The sequence below is a fragment of the Pempheris klunzingeri genome, chromosome 18 (genome assembly GCF_042242105.1).
Source record: "Pempheris klunzingeri isolate RE-2024b chromosome 18, fPemKlu1.hap1, whole genome shotgun sequence".
In the NCBI taxonomy this organism is placed as follows: Eukaryota; Metazoa; Chordata; class Actinopteri; order Acropomatiformes; family Pempheridae; genus Pempheris; species Pempheris klunzingeri.
Genome location: NC_092029.1, coordinates 3,790,903 through 3,807,023, shown reverse-complemented (window position 1 = coordinate 3,807,023; position 16,121 = coordinate 3,790,903). Strand labels below are relative to the sequence as shown.

At 40.1% G+C, this 16,121-nt stretch overlaps 2 protein-coding genes across 2 annotated transcripts in view; one reads left to right on the top strand and one right to left on the bottom strand.

The window, feature by feature from the left end:
* Positions 1-328: 328 nt before the first annotated feature.
* Positions 329-3,451, top strand: LOC139218083 (12-(S)-hydroxy-5,8,10,14-eicosatetraenoic acid receptor-like). Its single transcript, XM_070849619.1, has 3 exons — positions 329-874; positions 1,799-2,204; positions 2,999-3,451. Exons 1-3 carry the CDS (start codon positions 720-722, stop codon positions 3,449-3,451), a joined length of 1,014 nt encoding a protein of 337 aa, XP_070705720.1. The 5' UTR covers positions 329-719.
* Positions 3,452-11,459: 8,008 nt separating this feature from the next.
* The window catches only part of msraa (methionine sulfoxide reductase Aa), a 33,018-nt gene continuing 28,356 nt past the window's right edge, over positions 11,460-16,121 (bottom strand). The window contains exon 6 of the mRNA XM_070849254.1: positions 11,460-12,382. Coding sequence (XP_070705355.1) covers positions 12,212-12,382 — 171 coding nt within the window. The 3' untranslated portion in view covers positions 11,460-12,211. The remainder of the gene's footprint in view (positions 12,383-16,121) is intronic.

Here is a 16,121-nt window from a genome sequence, read left to right as displayed (position 1 = left end):
ATATCCCTGCATAAAGCTAAACATGTGCAGGCATGATGGTTCAAACAGACAGTCACTTGAGGAATTTCACAACCCTTTTCCTGGAAAACACCTTAAACTGACAGTCTCCACTTAATTTGTAATACAGAAACTAAACTTGCCGTGCCATCTCCTGTTATCACAGTATTTATATCTGCTAAATCACAGTGCCGTCAGTCTTCCTGCAACAAGATGTTTGGAGGTGGAGAGCTGGAACGAGCATCTTCCATGCCCCTCTCTTTAAACCACACCTCCAGCTGACTATAAGTTCTTCCTCTCTGAAGGATCAGAGGCAGCCTCACACAGAAAGGGCAAACAAACTCGTTGAGACAGGCTGTTTTTTTTTTTTTACCTCTCGTCTCTATATTCGGTACTTTTTTCTGTGCATGCAGTGTTTAAAGTACATGTTTCCTCAGCATGTTTTGGCACAGCCGGCTGAGTCTTGACAGAGCTCCAGAATCACTGTAAGGATCTCAGAAGGGGTCTGTTGAATTTGACGGATCACAGCGAGAGGGGAAATCAGTGCCTGAAGAGAGAAGATTCTGGGTCAGAGGCAGCTACAACCACCTCCAAAACTAGGGATTTAACTTTGAAAGTCATGCCTGCCTGGAAACACCTTTAACCTTTATCCTTCCCATTGCTTTGGCATTGCACACAAAAGGACTTCTACTACTTTGACAGCAACTTCTTCCACCACTTCTATGTCCAGCCAGCAAAACATGTTGATAAATTCAACAATTGACCACTGCAAAGTACCCTCTGAAGTCACATACAAAATCCTCTCCTGGCTGATGATTGGAGAGTTCATGCTGGGTCTGCCTCTCAACTTGTCGGTCCTCTACATCTTCATCTTCAGGTACGAGGAAACACAGTCTCTTTATCACTGCCCTTTCCCTATTTTCCAAAAGTACTCAGAAGTATAATGTAGATTAGGGTGAGCAGGAAGAAGGCAGGGAAAGCCTTTCGACTTTCAAGTCGGGCCAACAGCAAACTTGATCTTGATAATTGATATTTACATGACTCATCAGCGATTTCACCACTTAGCTCCTGTTGAGTGATTCAAAGTTTGATATTACAAGAAAGATGGTAAGGTCACTGACCTACTAGTACTAATACTTTCTAGTCATCTTTTCAGGATGATTAACACATAGCGGTGGTGAGACACAATCCAAGTTGTGTCTTGATTCAATGAATGCTCTGATTTGATTTTCATCAGCACTGTAGTTTCATCATTGTCTTCAGGAAGAAATTTTGATACATACTCACTCCAGTGAGCCGAAGAAGACGACAGTATTCACATCCTGTTTAGATTTGTATTATTTGGTAGAAAAGTTGATTAACTCTGTTTATTAACAGATACACAGTATGTAATGTGTATAATAATAATAATAATAATAACTCTTCGCTGAATTTATCTTTAAAAATAAAGAAGTATTCCTAAAGCGGGTTATTTACCTTGGATACAATTTGTACACCTAATTTCAAATGTAGTGTAAATGGAATGAAAAAATAAATTCACTGACTCTTTTCACAGAGTGCAGATTCAGCAAGATGAGCTGTGCCATGTTGATATAAACTGATCCACTGATAGTGGATAGTGGTACATAGTGGCTGAAAAAGCTTCCGACAGACATTCTCTACCCTGCATGTAACACGTGCACCAGTTTGTGGATAAAGAACTCCTAACGTTTTCTTTAAATGCACTTCTGTTTATTATTGCAGAACGAACATTCAAACACTGAAACAAATAACTGTTAACTGTCAATAACTTCCTCTTTAGGTTCAAGTTCTGGAAGAACAAAAGTGTCTTCCTGTTCAATATTGTGGTTGCTGATTTCTTGCTGGTGGCCTGTCTTCCTGCCAAGGCCTACCACTACCACCACCACCTGAGGCGCAGCCAGGACAATGTGGTGTGTAAGATGATGCTCTTCATGCTGTTTCTCAACCGAGGAGCCAGCATCGCCTTCCTCATCACCCTGTCCATCGATCGCTACTTCAATGTGGTGCATCTTGGAAGGAGGAATTTTGTCAAAGTGCTGAAGAAATCTCCTCAAATCTCCATCGTCATCTGGCTTCTCTTGCTGCCCCTCACCGTCCCCACCATGGTCAAGACCTTTGAGTGCTGTAACAGCCACGGCCGTAAAGTTGAGACTACTTATCACGATGTGACGGACACGTTCAGAGAGGTATTGTCTTGGTTTTGACTTAGATGTGCTTTAGTTTGCAGCTGTAAAATATGTAGCTATACCACTTTCACTAGGAGTAGAAGTTTATACTCTGGCGTCAGAGAGCTACCTCTGCACCTAAGAAGAACAACAGTTATTTACACAACCTCATACCTTTGCACAGACTTCCTATAAAGTCGACAGTCATTACTGTTTTTAGCTTAATGGTTAATCTAGTTTCCCAGATTCCCTGACTAACACACAGGCCACAAACAAACTTGCCCAGGCTTCTTAAACTCTGAACACATTATATTTTATGTGATTAACTGACAGAGTATTGATTAACCAGTTAGGTAATTTTTAAGCAAAAGTTAAGCAGAAAAAACAAAACCTGAATATTTGCTGAATGTCTGTGGTTGGTAGAAATTATGCGCATTTTTAGTCACATGTCAAAGTTCTATCAAGAATTTGTTGTTTCGGTGTTTAACTCTGTGAAAAGTCACATTAACATAATGCAGTCCTCCAAAAATCTAATGAATTTAAGATCAGCCAACAGGTTGCTACAGCAGTTTCTTTAAAGTTCTGCAAAAAGACTATCTGAGCTCACTGAGCCGTCCAAAGTCCAAGACAAAAGTTAGAGTTTAAGTCACACACTGGTGTTCTTTGGCTTCAGATGACTGGGACAAAAAGGAGGTCCAAAATCCCACCACCTGGCAAAATAATCTTTTGTTGAACTCAACTGTAGATACATTGAGGATATTTTGCTGTAATTGGCACTGGCCATCGTATTTACAGTCACTTTTCATGTTTTTAAGGTCGTCTTCTTCAGCCAGATCATCATCCCTTTCATCATCCTTGTCTACTGCACCGTGCGCATTGTCAACCGACTGAGGAAGAAAACAGTCGGCGAAAAGACCAAACTGAGGAGAGCCGTGTGTGTTGTCATGTCTGTTGTCGTGGTCTTCTCCATCTGCTTCCTGCCTTGCACTATAGCCAGAGCGGTGCTGCTGTTCGTCAGGCTGAAGGACCTGCAGTACGCAGAGGACATAGTGGTTCAGGTCTACGACAGCCTCATGGTGTTGTCTTACATTGACTGCCTGCTGGACCCGCTGGTGTACTGCTTCTGTAACTCAGGGTTTAAAGACGCTTACGTAGCCACCTTCTGTCCGACGATCCTTCAGAGGAGACTGCAGAATTCTGACTGTGGCTTGGGAACAACGACTATTTCTGGTACTAGAACAATTTCTTTGCCGATAACAGAAAGATGATCCTTTGTTTTCTTAAAGTGTAATTAAGTCTCATGCTGCAGTATGTGCTGTTTAGTTGCCATTATGCCTCAGCCACACAGATATATTAGCATAACCACTGATGTTTTCAGCTGTCCTGGGAGATTGTTGGCCTCATCTGTGGGCATAACCATCATCTGTGTAAATGCAGCACGTCCTCATGCTTTACTTGGAGCCACAATCGCCCCAAACAGACACTGACATGTGCTCAGTGATGTATGATATAAACCTTCTGGTTTTCAGTTGTTCACTGCCCCCTGCAAATGAATAGCCAAAACTAGGTACAACAAAAGAAGGTAGTCAGAGAGGTCAGAGAAGAGGAAGTCAGGGAGGTGTCAGACAAGCACAGTCTGTACATGTATTAAGTGTCCTTTGAAAAGGTTGCTCAGCCAAAATACAGCAGGTGGACACACAGGGCTTAAAGTGAAGATTGAAATGAAGATACTGTCTAACTGCTCCACTCACACGGCTTCATGTTATGTATCTGCTGCCTGATCTCATGTTAAATTTAGAATGCAAAATAATGTAGAGCCTATAGCTTGAATATACGAAGGTGTCTTCGTTCTTTTAACAAAGTGTTAAGATTTGATGTTTCCCTTGTGGTTGAATGTTACGGCGTATGATGACCCCTAAGGAAGTCCGACCTTGTTAAAAGCCGTTGTACTGTACGCTTAGCCTTACTGTGTTTGCATAGCTCTCATTCATCACTCAGGAAACTCTATATCTTTGTGTTCAGCGTTAATACCTCAATCCAGTTGTACCAGTTCACATTTGGATTTACCCTCAATGCAAAAATATAGTGAACTCCACCAACAGCACTCACATTTGCATTTCAGTATCACATGTCTGCTCCTCAGAGCTTTTGGAATTCATGTATTTCAGTGGTTGCATTAAGGTTCACCTCTGTAACTGTTCAACTAGCCTGACTACATTCTGGTGTTTGAAGGAGGTTCAACGTTATGTTCAACAACTACTACGAACCTGGAAGGCTGTTTTAAACTTTCCTCTTTCAAACTGTATACAAATTTGTCATGTTGATTAATAAAATGGAATTATTTGCATAAGATTGAGAGACTGAGGATCTTTGTATATTGCTGCTGTAAATACACAGAGCCCAGGTGATACAGATCACAGTCTGCTAAACATTAAGTGAGCTGGAGATGACCGATACTGATACTGATACAGATACAGATCGAGTGTTATACCAACATGCAAAGCTTTGACTGTGAAACACCTTCTTCTTTTTCTAATGCTGTAATGTTTTCCCAAAAAGAAAAGACAGCAGCATCTCCACATCTCTGGCAAATTAGCCTACGATGTTCAGGGTTCCCCTTCCCTTTTGAGAAATCATTTTCCAGCCGTTTTTCTTACAACACAGGACAGCACAGATGGTCATATGACACCCTAGTTTCATTTCTCCTTTTTTAAATGATAATGAGTTCATGATGAAGTGTCTCAGGTCTGTTACAACCACCTGTGACATGTTCAGCACTGACATGTCTGCTAATCAACAAACAAACAAACACCTTGTCTGAGTTTTGAGTCTCACCTCCGATTGTAAAATTCGCTCCAAACGTATGGCTTATCTTCAAAAGAGCTTAACTATAACCAGATTAACTCTGCTTCTGTTTCAGTTTCAAAACGTAGTTTGTAAATCACACCATAATGTACACTGTAAGGTGTGTGTTGTCGTTGATATTGATAATATGTAGGTGCTTTAAAGTTTCAAACAAAATATGCACCTAGGCTTACGTTGGCGATCTGTGGACGGGCGAAAATACAATAGCTTGTTTGCATATGACGTCATGTCGCTGCACTGCTGTGGCAACAACTGTAGCTGGAGGGCTGGATGGGATTCTCTACATTGGAAGCACCATCACCTCCGTCCGTTCATGTGTTAAAGTCGCTCGTGTCTACTGCCTCTCTAGCAGCTTTTTAATTCTCTCCTTCTCATAACATGAGGATCGTGTAGCACAGTATGGGCTATTTTACATCTCCTCCATTCTGCTTTTCACTTCCTGCCCTGTAATTTTGCAAGAAGGTGCTAGAGTTTGTTCAGGTTGTTTATGAGCTCTCTGGTGGCAACAACTCCACATGAAGTCATCTGTAACAGGTCGAATGCAGAAAACTGAAGCAGCGCATTCCTACGTAGCGTTGTCTGTCCATTTCCCAACTTACCTGTGAATTCTAAGACCCAGTGTAAAGACCCATTAGCCCCCCATTTTGACCATTTTTTCTTTCAGTTATGTTTGGCATACTTTGAGGTGTGTGTAGCCTTTGCTCTGGGTAGGCAGTGTGGGTGTGCTGATGGTGGTGTCATGTTGGGGCTAGCGGGGATATCACAGCAGCAGCAGCAGCAACAACAACAACACAGAAAAGTATGAAAACAAACTCCCACACACCCTGAACATAGAAAAACACTGCACATCAGTGTTATTGTTGCCGCCTTCTTTGAAGATTGGCTTCATGCCCCGTCTGCTTTTGAAAGCCTGTAATGGCTTCATGTCTCACCCACAGACTGAAAGCAGTTTGAAGGAGTTAAGCTCATAAGATAAATGTAGAATTGGACACTTGACACATAGGAGAGAGAGAGAGCAACAACCTTCATGGTAGATACCTCTTCAAACTAATCTGCTCTGTGCTCTTAAGGTTGGAGTTTGTTGGAAACGAGTTGTTGAAAATGCTTAAACCCAACATTGAAAAGCTGAATGTTGTCCTGGTGGGTGTGGTGGTGGGTGCAGGAGCAGCAATTTATCCTGTGAACTTAAATTTCTTCAATTCAGCAAGTGAGCAATATTGTTGTTGAAATGCTGGAATCTATAATCAATCATAAAAGTGACCATTGTAGGCTACATTGTAAAAACATATAACCAGTGGAACAAGGATTTCTTTTCTTTTGCAAATGAAAAATGACTAAAACATGACACACATGTTGTTGTTGAGCAAGAGTAAAAGACTTTGCACCACTTGTACAGGAGTCATTATTATGAATATCATAAAAAAAAAACAAGAGCTAAGCCTGGACCGTCAGCACCAGATGTCCCACCTAAGAACATCGTATCCAGTTTAATTATTACTTTGAGCACAAACACAACTATTCACATCAGTGATTACGAGACTGTTGTGACCTAAGGTGTGTCATACAGCAGGTTATCTGCTACCCTTCTCTTTCACTTAAAATAACCTTATTGTGCATCTTGAAATAACTTTAAACAAGGTGGACACTTTACTCATGATGCAGCCCAAACTGAACCACTTACACCACATTTACACATCTACACATTTAGCGCAGGACTTTGTTTATATACAGCCCTACACAGGACTGTGTGCTGTTCAACACTGACCTGTTCCTAGTAGAGTTAGTAGTCTACTCTGCTCCTGTAGGACCTTGTGGATCTGCTCAATCTGCTGCTGAACCACCTCATATTGATGATCTGGAGCCTGCCAACAGACAAACTTTAAGAACTTTGCCAATAGAAGAGAACAGGACACTGTCCCAGTGACTGGTAAGTGCTCTACAGGAGAAACAAAAATCTGATGTCCTACTGCTGTCTAGTGGTGAGAAGAGGAACTGAACTAAAATGTGGACATTCATGATTACATAGTGCAAAATAAATCCTTACATCATCAATTGCTGGTTTTATAATATGAAAATATTCTCTGATTTTGTGGAATATAGAAAAATAATACTTACTTGTGGTATAGTCTGATTTACAGTGTGAAAGGTATCAGCGTCCAGGTTGGCAGCCATTGGCTCATCATCAGGGCTCAGGAGGTTGGGACGAGTCTTGCCAACTGCTGGTTCACCCTGAAAGGCAGACAGGCCCAATCGATCGCCCTGATGCTCCAGCACACCGATTCCAGGGGTAGATGGGATCGGTGCAGGAGACTGAACTGAGCGATCGAAGTCTACGCGTCTCCTCTGGTGTGTTCTCTCTATCTGTGTGTCAGCAGACATCACGGACAGTCTGTCTTCATCTGCAAAATGCATTACAAGTGGATTACATGAAATGTCAAACAGTGAAATGAGAACAAACTGAGGACTGACTGAGACTGAGGCACCCTGTCCTGACATTAATCTGTCCATGTGCATGAGCTTCACCCACCTCCTCTTCTCGCTTTAACATATTTTCTTTAGTTTTGCTGCTTTCAAATGGAGTTAAATTAATAATAGATTAACAACTAACTCCAATGTGGTTTTAACGAAGACGCTTAATTCTAACAACATCATCATAATTGTGTCTTTGTTAAAATGACAATGTGCTGGTAAATGTTTTTGCCCTAATTATACATTTGAGTAACAAAGCTAACAGCTAACCAAAACCATAGCGAGTTATTCCACAACTCTCACTGCTGTTTAAAAGCCATTTTAAAAAGGGACCACACTGTCTTATTAGAACAAAATTAGTTTGCTAAGTTTTTTAAATTAGCTAAAATGGCTGCCGGAAATGTCCCCTTCCTCAAGCTTCCCCCTCTTGCAAACTTTCTCCTTATTGCCTCCTTCACCTCATATAGAAATGATAGAAAGGAAAAGTTCTTAATTGATAAAACCCACATAATTTATTTGTTCCAGCTAACAGTGGTCTTACAGGAATCTGGAAATATTTTCCAAACATTTGCATGAGTGATGGAGCCTCCATTTTGTTAAATATAGTTTTGTGTAGTATATATATTGTATAGTATTGTGTTAAAACATTAATACAAAAGTCACAAAGGTAAAAATGATGTCTGTCGAAAGCAGCATCATTAATTGGGCTTTAAAACCTCTGCCTTTACACTCCCATGTTCAATTAACACCAGACTCCATTCAAAAAAGTCTGGAAATTTAGATTACTGTGCAAACTGAGTAATTTTATGATACAAATGGGTTCAGTCTTTATGTTAAACTTCACTAACTAACCCATAACTCAAAACGGGAAACACTAACTGAAGGAGGGGCAGACATTACTTGAAATTTTATTGAAAATGAATTAACCTTAAAACTTTCAAATGACAGTTCCCAGTGGATAGCGAACACACATGTAACTTCCTCCATTTGGGGAGAAATTAAGATCCCAATACACAGATACAGATTTCATACTTTTATAAGATAATTATATTATATTTTATTAGAGTTTAATTTCACTTAGTTACCTGCAAGCTTAGTTGACTCTCCGTTGAGGGACGTTTGCGTTGCTGTAGTTACTGGGCGTCATCTCTCCGTCACTTTACGTATAAATTACGTCACTAAAAAAAAACCAATTTCCGCAAAGTGCAGCCAATACTTCCGGTAAGACATTTCAAAATAAATCTCAAGCAAAGCGTTTTAATTAAGAACATCAGAGTTTAAGCTTTTATTTTGTTTCAGAACAGGTCAAAGAAAACATTATAAATAAAATAATAAAATCGCCAACATCCTGCCATTTGTTTGTTGAGGGTACAAGGAATAATTAATTTGCTAGAATATAATATTTGTATGTTTTCTGTTCCACCAAAACAGACATCTTAGTTAATGAAATTTAAATTTGAGCAATAGGGTATGTGGCAAAATATGCACCAGGTATAAATCCAGTAGGATGGATATGATTCAGAAAGAAAATGTTGAATGTAATTAATTTTAGGTGGGGATGGTGCTTGTAGCAATACAGACCAATGTCTGTGATAGCCACCTTTAGTACATTAGTGATTCATAATTATTGTGACATCTGAACATGTTTTGGATGAGTTCTTATCTTCTGGCTCAAAGGAAAGCCTCAGATCCTGAGTGTTGGTTTATGTAACCAAAGTGGGGATTAAACCACATGATGGCAGCAGAATCACATGTTCTGACCAGAGACTTCAGCAGATACTGGTGTAACTGGTGTGACATAAAAAGACAGTCAGGATGTGCGTTGTGTTCTGCACAGTATGCACAATAGAGAACTTCAGGACATAAACGATATCGCAGAAGTTTTTTCCCTCCTTTTCCTGAACAACTGTGTTCACCTGTCACACCGTTCTGTCCCATGGGAGTCACTAGTAAATGGACAAACATGCTCAACTTCCCTCTTGAATAGTTAAATGCACGTAGTAGCTTCATTTCTTGGAAAAACAAAGCCTGTGCTCATCTTTAATGTAGACAAGAGCTGAGTAGTGTTTGTGTCCACACATTATATAAAACCTGAATGTTGGCATAGATACCAAACAACACTTTGATAGCTCACTTTGAACACCTTCTGGCCTTTTAATGAGAGAAACTAAACGTCCCCGATGATAAATGGTGGCTAAACACAAAACATTTGCCTACATAAAATAGTCTAAAACTGGAGTAATTGGATCAAAGAATAAGTCCAGAGATAATAAATGCATGAACCAGATATTAATATCACATTTCAGTGCTTTTTCAACACTTGCTGCAGCAGACAGAGATTTTGGTTTGAAGTACTGACGCTAAGTTGTGGGAATGTGTAAAATCTGCTGTAGTAGACAAAAAGTCGACAGGTCAAGGACGCCGTGACCCTTCTGAGTCTCAAACCATCATCATCATCATCATCATCATCATCATCATCATCATCATCATCATGTCTTCACATCCTACAGCCTACAGATCATTCTCTTCATATTGTCAAATAATTAAATCAAAGCAATTGAGTCACTTCTCAGAATGTTCTAGAAAAAAACTAACGATAAAACACCATTAATTTCAAAATAAAAGTTTCACTTGTTTTGTCCGAGCGAATTTACAACTTCCATGAGACAACTTGCCCATGGTATGATGAAACATCACTGAGTGGTTTCAAACTTTACCAACTTTTATTCACACCACTCACGTGGCTGTTTGAGTTATTATTGTTCTGTATAGAACAACAAGCCCAACCAACAAACCCTGCAAGAACAAAGGGTTGTTTTTCAGCGTGTGGGGTCACACGGATATATATTGAGCCAATATTGGCCTTTTATTAAAAATGGGATCCAGACCAGCTGGTGTCATCCTCGTACGATATGATGGATATTCTGTGTAGTGCAATTTCTTTGACCACGAATTTATTATAGAATTGATCAATGCTACACTGACGGCTTATTGAAAGATGTTTTTCCATTACAAAAAAAATCTGTTCTTCAGTGTTGAACAGTGAGTTTTGAGGCTTTTTCAGTTTGACAATAATTATAGTGGCAACATTTACTTAAAACAAAAATGGACAAATTTAAAATATAGTGAATATTGGCACAAAACCTCAACCTTCCTCAGCGTCATTCCAAAAATAGTGGTCAGATTTGGCTTTGAAAGGCCGGTCGTGCCGTGGTCCTGCAGCCTGCACCATGGAGGCGATCCAGCGCAGCAGAGATCCAAGATGGTGCTCTGCCATTTCCAGAGACTGATCTCTTCCCTCTCTTGCTTTTTATCCTGACTCCGTGATGGCCAAGCTTTGGAGGGCCTGGCACCGAACACAGCTCCCTCCTCCTGGTGTGTGTGTTTGCATGTTGTACCATCAAAACACACATATACTGTACAAACACACACGCATGCAGATTAACAGCGATGACAGATGAGTCACGGACTGGAACATTACTCCAGGCAAAGATCAGAGGAAGGAGGTCATCCAAAATCCTGCCCCCAAAACACAACACACACACAAAAAAGAGCAAACGCAAACATATGAATACATTTTTAATCAGAAAATATCCTGCTCACCTTGTCCACTGCACATTCAGTGAGAGAAAATAATACAAAAGTTTAATCCAGGTAGCAAAGAAAGAATCTTTTGATCTCACATTAAACTGATTTTGTAATTGGAGAATCCATAATTCATTAAATTCAAGAATTCACACTTGTTCTTGTAAAAAGCTCTCATTTTCTCCACCTAAAGTAAGTTGAGGGCTGGTGGAAACACCATCAGAGTATAAACTGATCGGTGAGTCGAAAAGACATTCTTGAGTATATTTAATGTCCTGTTTCTTAATTTTCTAATCAAAGCTGATATACACAGTGTAGTCTGTATAGATTTAACTGGAAAAAGAAGAGACGCTATGATTTCAGAGATTTTGATTTGTTTTATTCCTCTGCAGACTTTTAAAAAAGCAAACAGCATCAGTTTCAAACCTCCTGTTAAATAACCACCATCACCTTTACCTGCAGTCGTGATTCAAAACAGTCACCAAAATAAATCTGAGAAAAATTTGAATTTTGCCTGAATCCTTGATGTATGAGAAGTGAGATGTGCTCAGTTTGGTGCTGAGACTGTGTGGGAGTTCAGATTTCATCCTGGCTGTTCTACACTGCCCTCTTACAGCTGTAGATTAGATTATATACACCTTCTTATATCTAGCATAGAAAAATGAACTGCATGTGTCGAGCACTACGTTTTGCGTGAAGCCTTTTCGCAGTAGTGACACGGTTGCATCACTTTTACAAACGGCATCACATGCACACATGCTGAGGCATGTTTATAACGACAAGAGTTATTTTTTTACCATCAGCAAAGAGCTGAGAAGACTGTCAGCCTCTATCAGCCTCTACACTACACGTTATGTTACGTGTCACTGGGTTACCTCAGGCACAAATCTGCACTGCATTGACTGTTATTCTTCCAGCACAAACTGAGCTACGGCTGTCCCATGTTTTTAGAAGAGCTGGACAGATCCTCAATGCATAAAAGATAAATGTTTGTATTGTTAAAACACAAAGCTTTGTGTGTCTGTAAGCATTCTAAATCTTAAAAATCACTCCATCGCTGCGTCCTTACTGAACAGAATGGTGGTGGCTCTTGGCCGTTCATTGGCTATCTAGGCTTCCTTCTTGATTCCTATTGGACAGGAGACCCCTGTCCCCCCCAGACCACAGTATCCGTCAGGGTTTTTACTCAGGTACTGCTGGTGGTAATCCTCGGCGTAGTAGAATGGTTTGTCTTCGGCTATTTCTGTTGTAATCGGACCGAAACCCTCCTCTGTTAGTACCTGAAAGAAGCAACAACAAAGACACAAAGTGTGTGGGGATATAAGCAGGCTGAAACAAATGGAGTCACTGTAGTGGAAACAACATCAGTGAGAGACAACTAGGCCCCGTTAAAACTCGATATTAACACGCGTCTTCAGTGATCTGATCACTAGTGGACAGGGATCTGGGATCTGTCGATCATGTGACCTCTTCCAGCCCTTCAGCAGGCTGATTGTCCTAAAAACCTCCTGACTCCACCTCGCTGTCAGCCATTGTTTTTGAACACCAGCTCCTGCTAACATGAAGACGTTGAAGATGCGAGCAAAGCAGCAGATTGTTTCGCAGAAAACAGCTGCAGCAGCCGCGTCCGCTTGGAGAAAAATACTGTGTTTATTGAACATTAGACCTTGTAAACCTGCTCTAGTCGGACCTCCAAACACATGAACTGACATACTATCAAGACTTAAGATGTCATGAAAATAATCTGTAGAATCTGCGTCCTGCTGTGCATTTAGAAATTAAGGACATGATGTGTAGTGTGATATTTAAGATAATAATGTGAAACAGATCATGATATTGTCGCCCCCCCAGGCACAGACGTGGATTTTTAAAAGGGAGCCGTTGTTTAAATTGGGGGCACGTTGCTATCAAGTACATCTTTTTTAATGTTTAAACATTTTAAATAAAATGTTGACACTCTTAAAGAAGTTTGTACAAATGCTGTGCGCACATGCTAATACCATATATGAACGGGCCTGCATGGAAATTCAAGTGATCCCTGTGGGGGTTCAGCTTTTGCAACAACAACAAACACCATAAGATAAATATGCCGGGGAAAATAGACCTGGAATAGAGTATATGATTGGAAAAGAAGTTCTATTTGATCTCTGCAACGTTGGAGTGTTTGTATTTGAATTATAAGTGAAAACAAATGCAAATGTCCTGGTTTTGCTTCAATAACCAACATCTTTATGCACTTACTTACGTTTATATCCTATTATTTCTTTTCCTGGATCCTGTTGTTTGTCTGCATTGAACCGACTTTGCCACGAGAAAAATTTGACTTTCAGCTGAACTAATCTTTTCAAGGCCTCACATTGCAAAGTACTTATTAGCATCTTAGAAAAAAGAAGAAATGTGTTTATGCAAAACACGTGTAGTGCAGGTACTGTTACAGACTACTACTACACACACACACACACACACACACACACACACACACACACACACCACATGCAGTCACAGTAAAATCAGTTGGTGATGACACCCTCTCCTCCTTTTTATAAAAATTACTCAACCAGATGGCGTGTGGACAAATTAAAAGACGTGGTGAGCATGAAAAGACACACACACTTATTGGGTTATTGTGTTTTTTAGCATGTGTGCATGCATGTTCACAGCACAGCTTCTTATTTGATCGCATCATGCAGAGTGGATGAGCTAAATCTGGTTCGACGTTAACACGTTGAGGCTTTTATCTAAAAAGCCGCCGTTCTTCCTCTTGACACGACAGCTAGCGAAACCCTTTGTCTATGATGCCATGATGAAGGCACTGTCAGCATTGTTCCATGTTTAAATTCAGTTAAAATCTCATGTGAATGCTTCATTTACTGGCTGAGTATTCAGATTAAATATTTAATAACTGGATGCCCCATTTCATTATGAGTACGCAACTATCACATACTTTAATTTACAGCTTAATCACATGTTCCATATCCTGTGATTATGTAGGTGTTTCATGTATGTATGAGCTAAAAGAAATATAAACTAACTGAATTATAAAATAGACCTTAAGCAGTCTTCAAAGAAGAGAAGAACTGTGAAGCAGCATCATCTTTTGTAATATTTTATTGTCATATTCTGTTTTTATTTCTTAATATACAGATATATATTATTGACCTAACAAGTCATGCTGATATCAAATGTTTCTGGATGGGATCACTTTCGTGCCAAAAATTGCTTTTTGTTGAGGACTTTCAATTCAAGGAATTGAATCGTGTTTCATTTGCTCTCATCCATGCAGTACGGACCTGATCAATCTACCGATACAGAATCAATCAAACTGGGTCATATCCATCCCATCACAGGGTGAATGGCACTGACAGGAAAATAACCAATTTCAATTAAAGCCCCATGTATCATCTAACCACAGGTGTCACCAGTGTTTACTTCACTCATCCCATCCATCATCCCTCCGTCCCTCCGCTCCTCCGGCCACTATTTTGTCTATTAGCCCCAGAACCAGAGGTCATGCAGGCCTCAGGGGCCCCGCAGGGTGCATCTCCTGTGGACTGCAGGTCCCTCATGGCTCCAGGGCCCTGGAGCTTACACAGCTCACGCTATTTTTTAAATATATACCTGGTAAAAGTGTATAAGAAGTGGACGACTGTGACACAGGCACAAACTGCTTTATCGTCTATTTCCCTACAAATGGGACTATAATTTACAAAATGAACATCATGCTGCGTTGAATAAGACGTGAAACTAACGACTGAGACCATAAACTCATTAGGAAATCTTACCTGGGGTAATAAATCAAGTGAGCTGTAGGGTTATTTTCTCAGAGACTTCCGTTAATTTGCACTTTTTTCACTTTTCAGAACCAGAAGCTCCGTCCACTTCTTTCATACAGACCATACCAGGATGCAGAGATGGTGCCCTTGCAAGATAATGCTGATGGGGAACCATAACCACTCCCCCAAGCCTCTGACAAGCTCTAAGGTCCATTCTGATGTTTTGAAGTGAGGAACAAAGGTAATAGGGCTTATTACAGACAAAGATCATGAAATACTTTTGTAGCTAGTTTTGTTTTCTTTGCCTTTTCAGCAGACGACGTCACAGCACAGTAAACTCAGCACATATTAGCTCAGTCTAACTGTCGAACAGCTGACCAATGGAATCAATCCTGAGGATGCATCGGAGCGTGCTGTGGTCTTTTTGACTGTCTTACAGACTGTCAACAACTGTACGAATCTAAAAAGACGGTAAAGACCAGCAGCATGAGAGTTCATTTTGCAGTCAGGTTTAATGTTAAACAGTTAAATTCCTGGTTTTAATGTACTTCCAGTTTAAGAGGGAAAAAAAACCTCCCTTAGGAAATACTAAGAAGTTCTCTCTTTATTTTTAGTACAAGAAAAAAAAACACAATCAGACTTAAAGCGGTGTTGGGCAATTTCACACATTGGTGCTTCTAATAGTTAGTGAGAGATAATTGTTTGAAAGCCGTTTTAACTTGACGTCAGCACTCGGAAGTTGTTAAAGAAGATGTCAGCAAACAAACGCAGAGAGTCTGCAATGCTTTTATTACAGAAAATACCAAGGAGCCGAGAGACACGAAAGATGTAACGTTGGCAAGTTCAGCTTTTAATGGACAGAGCGTTTTGCTCCCTGCTGTTTGATTCATCCCTTCCTGTACTGACACCACTGACACCACCAATTTAATATAAGTGAGTACGGTGGAGGTGCAGCACAACAGATAGTCAGCATGGGACTATCCTCTCTGTTGCACTTCATAATTGATTGTGGAAATGGATTAAAATAGAACTAAGTTGTATAAAAATAGTTCTAAAGAATAAAGTTATTCTAAGGTGCAGCAAGAAATCGGTTTTTAGCTTTGATTTAAAACTTTAGAGTTTGTCAGGTATATGAGCTGTAGACACTTAAGGCTGCTGCACTAATTTCATATTAAACTTATGAACAGAAATGTAGCGTCTGAGAGGTCTGAAGAGTTTGTAACACGGAAGCAGATCAGAGCTGTTT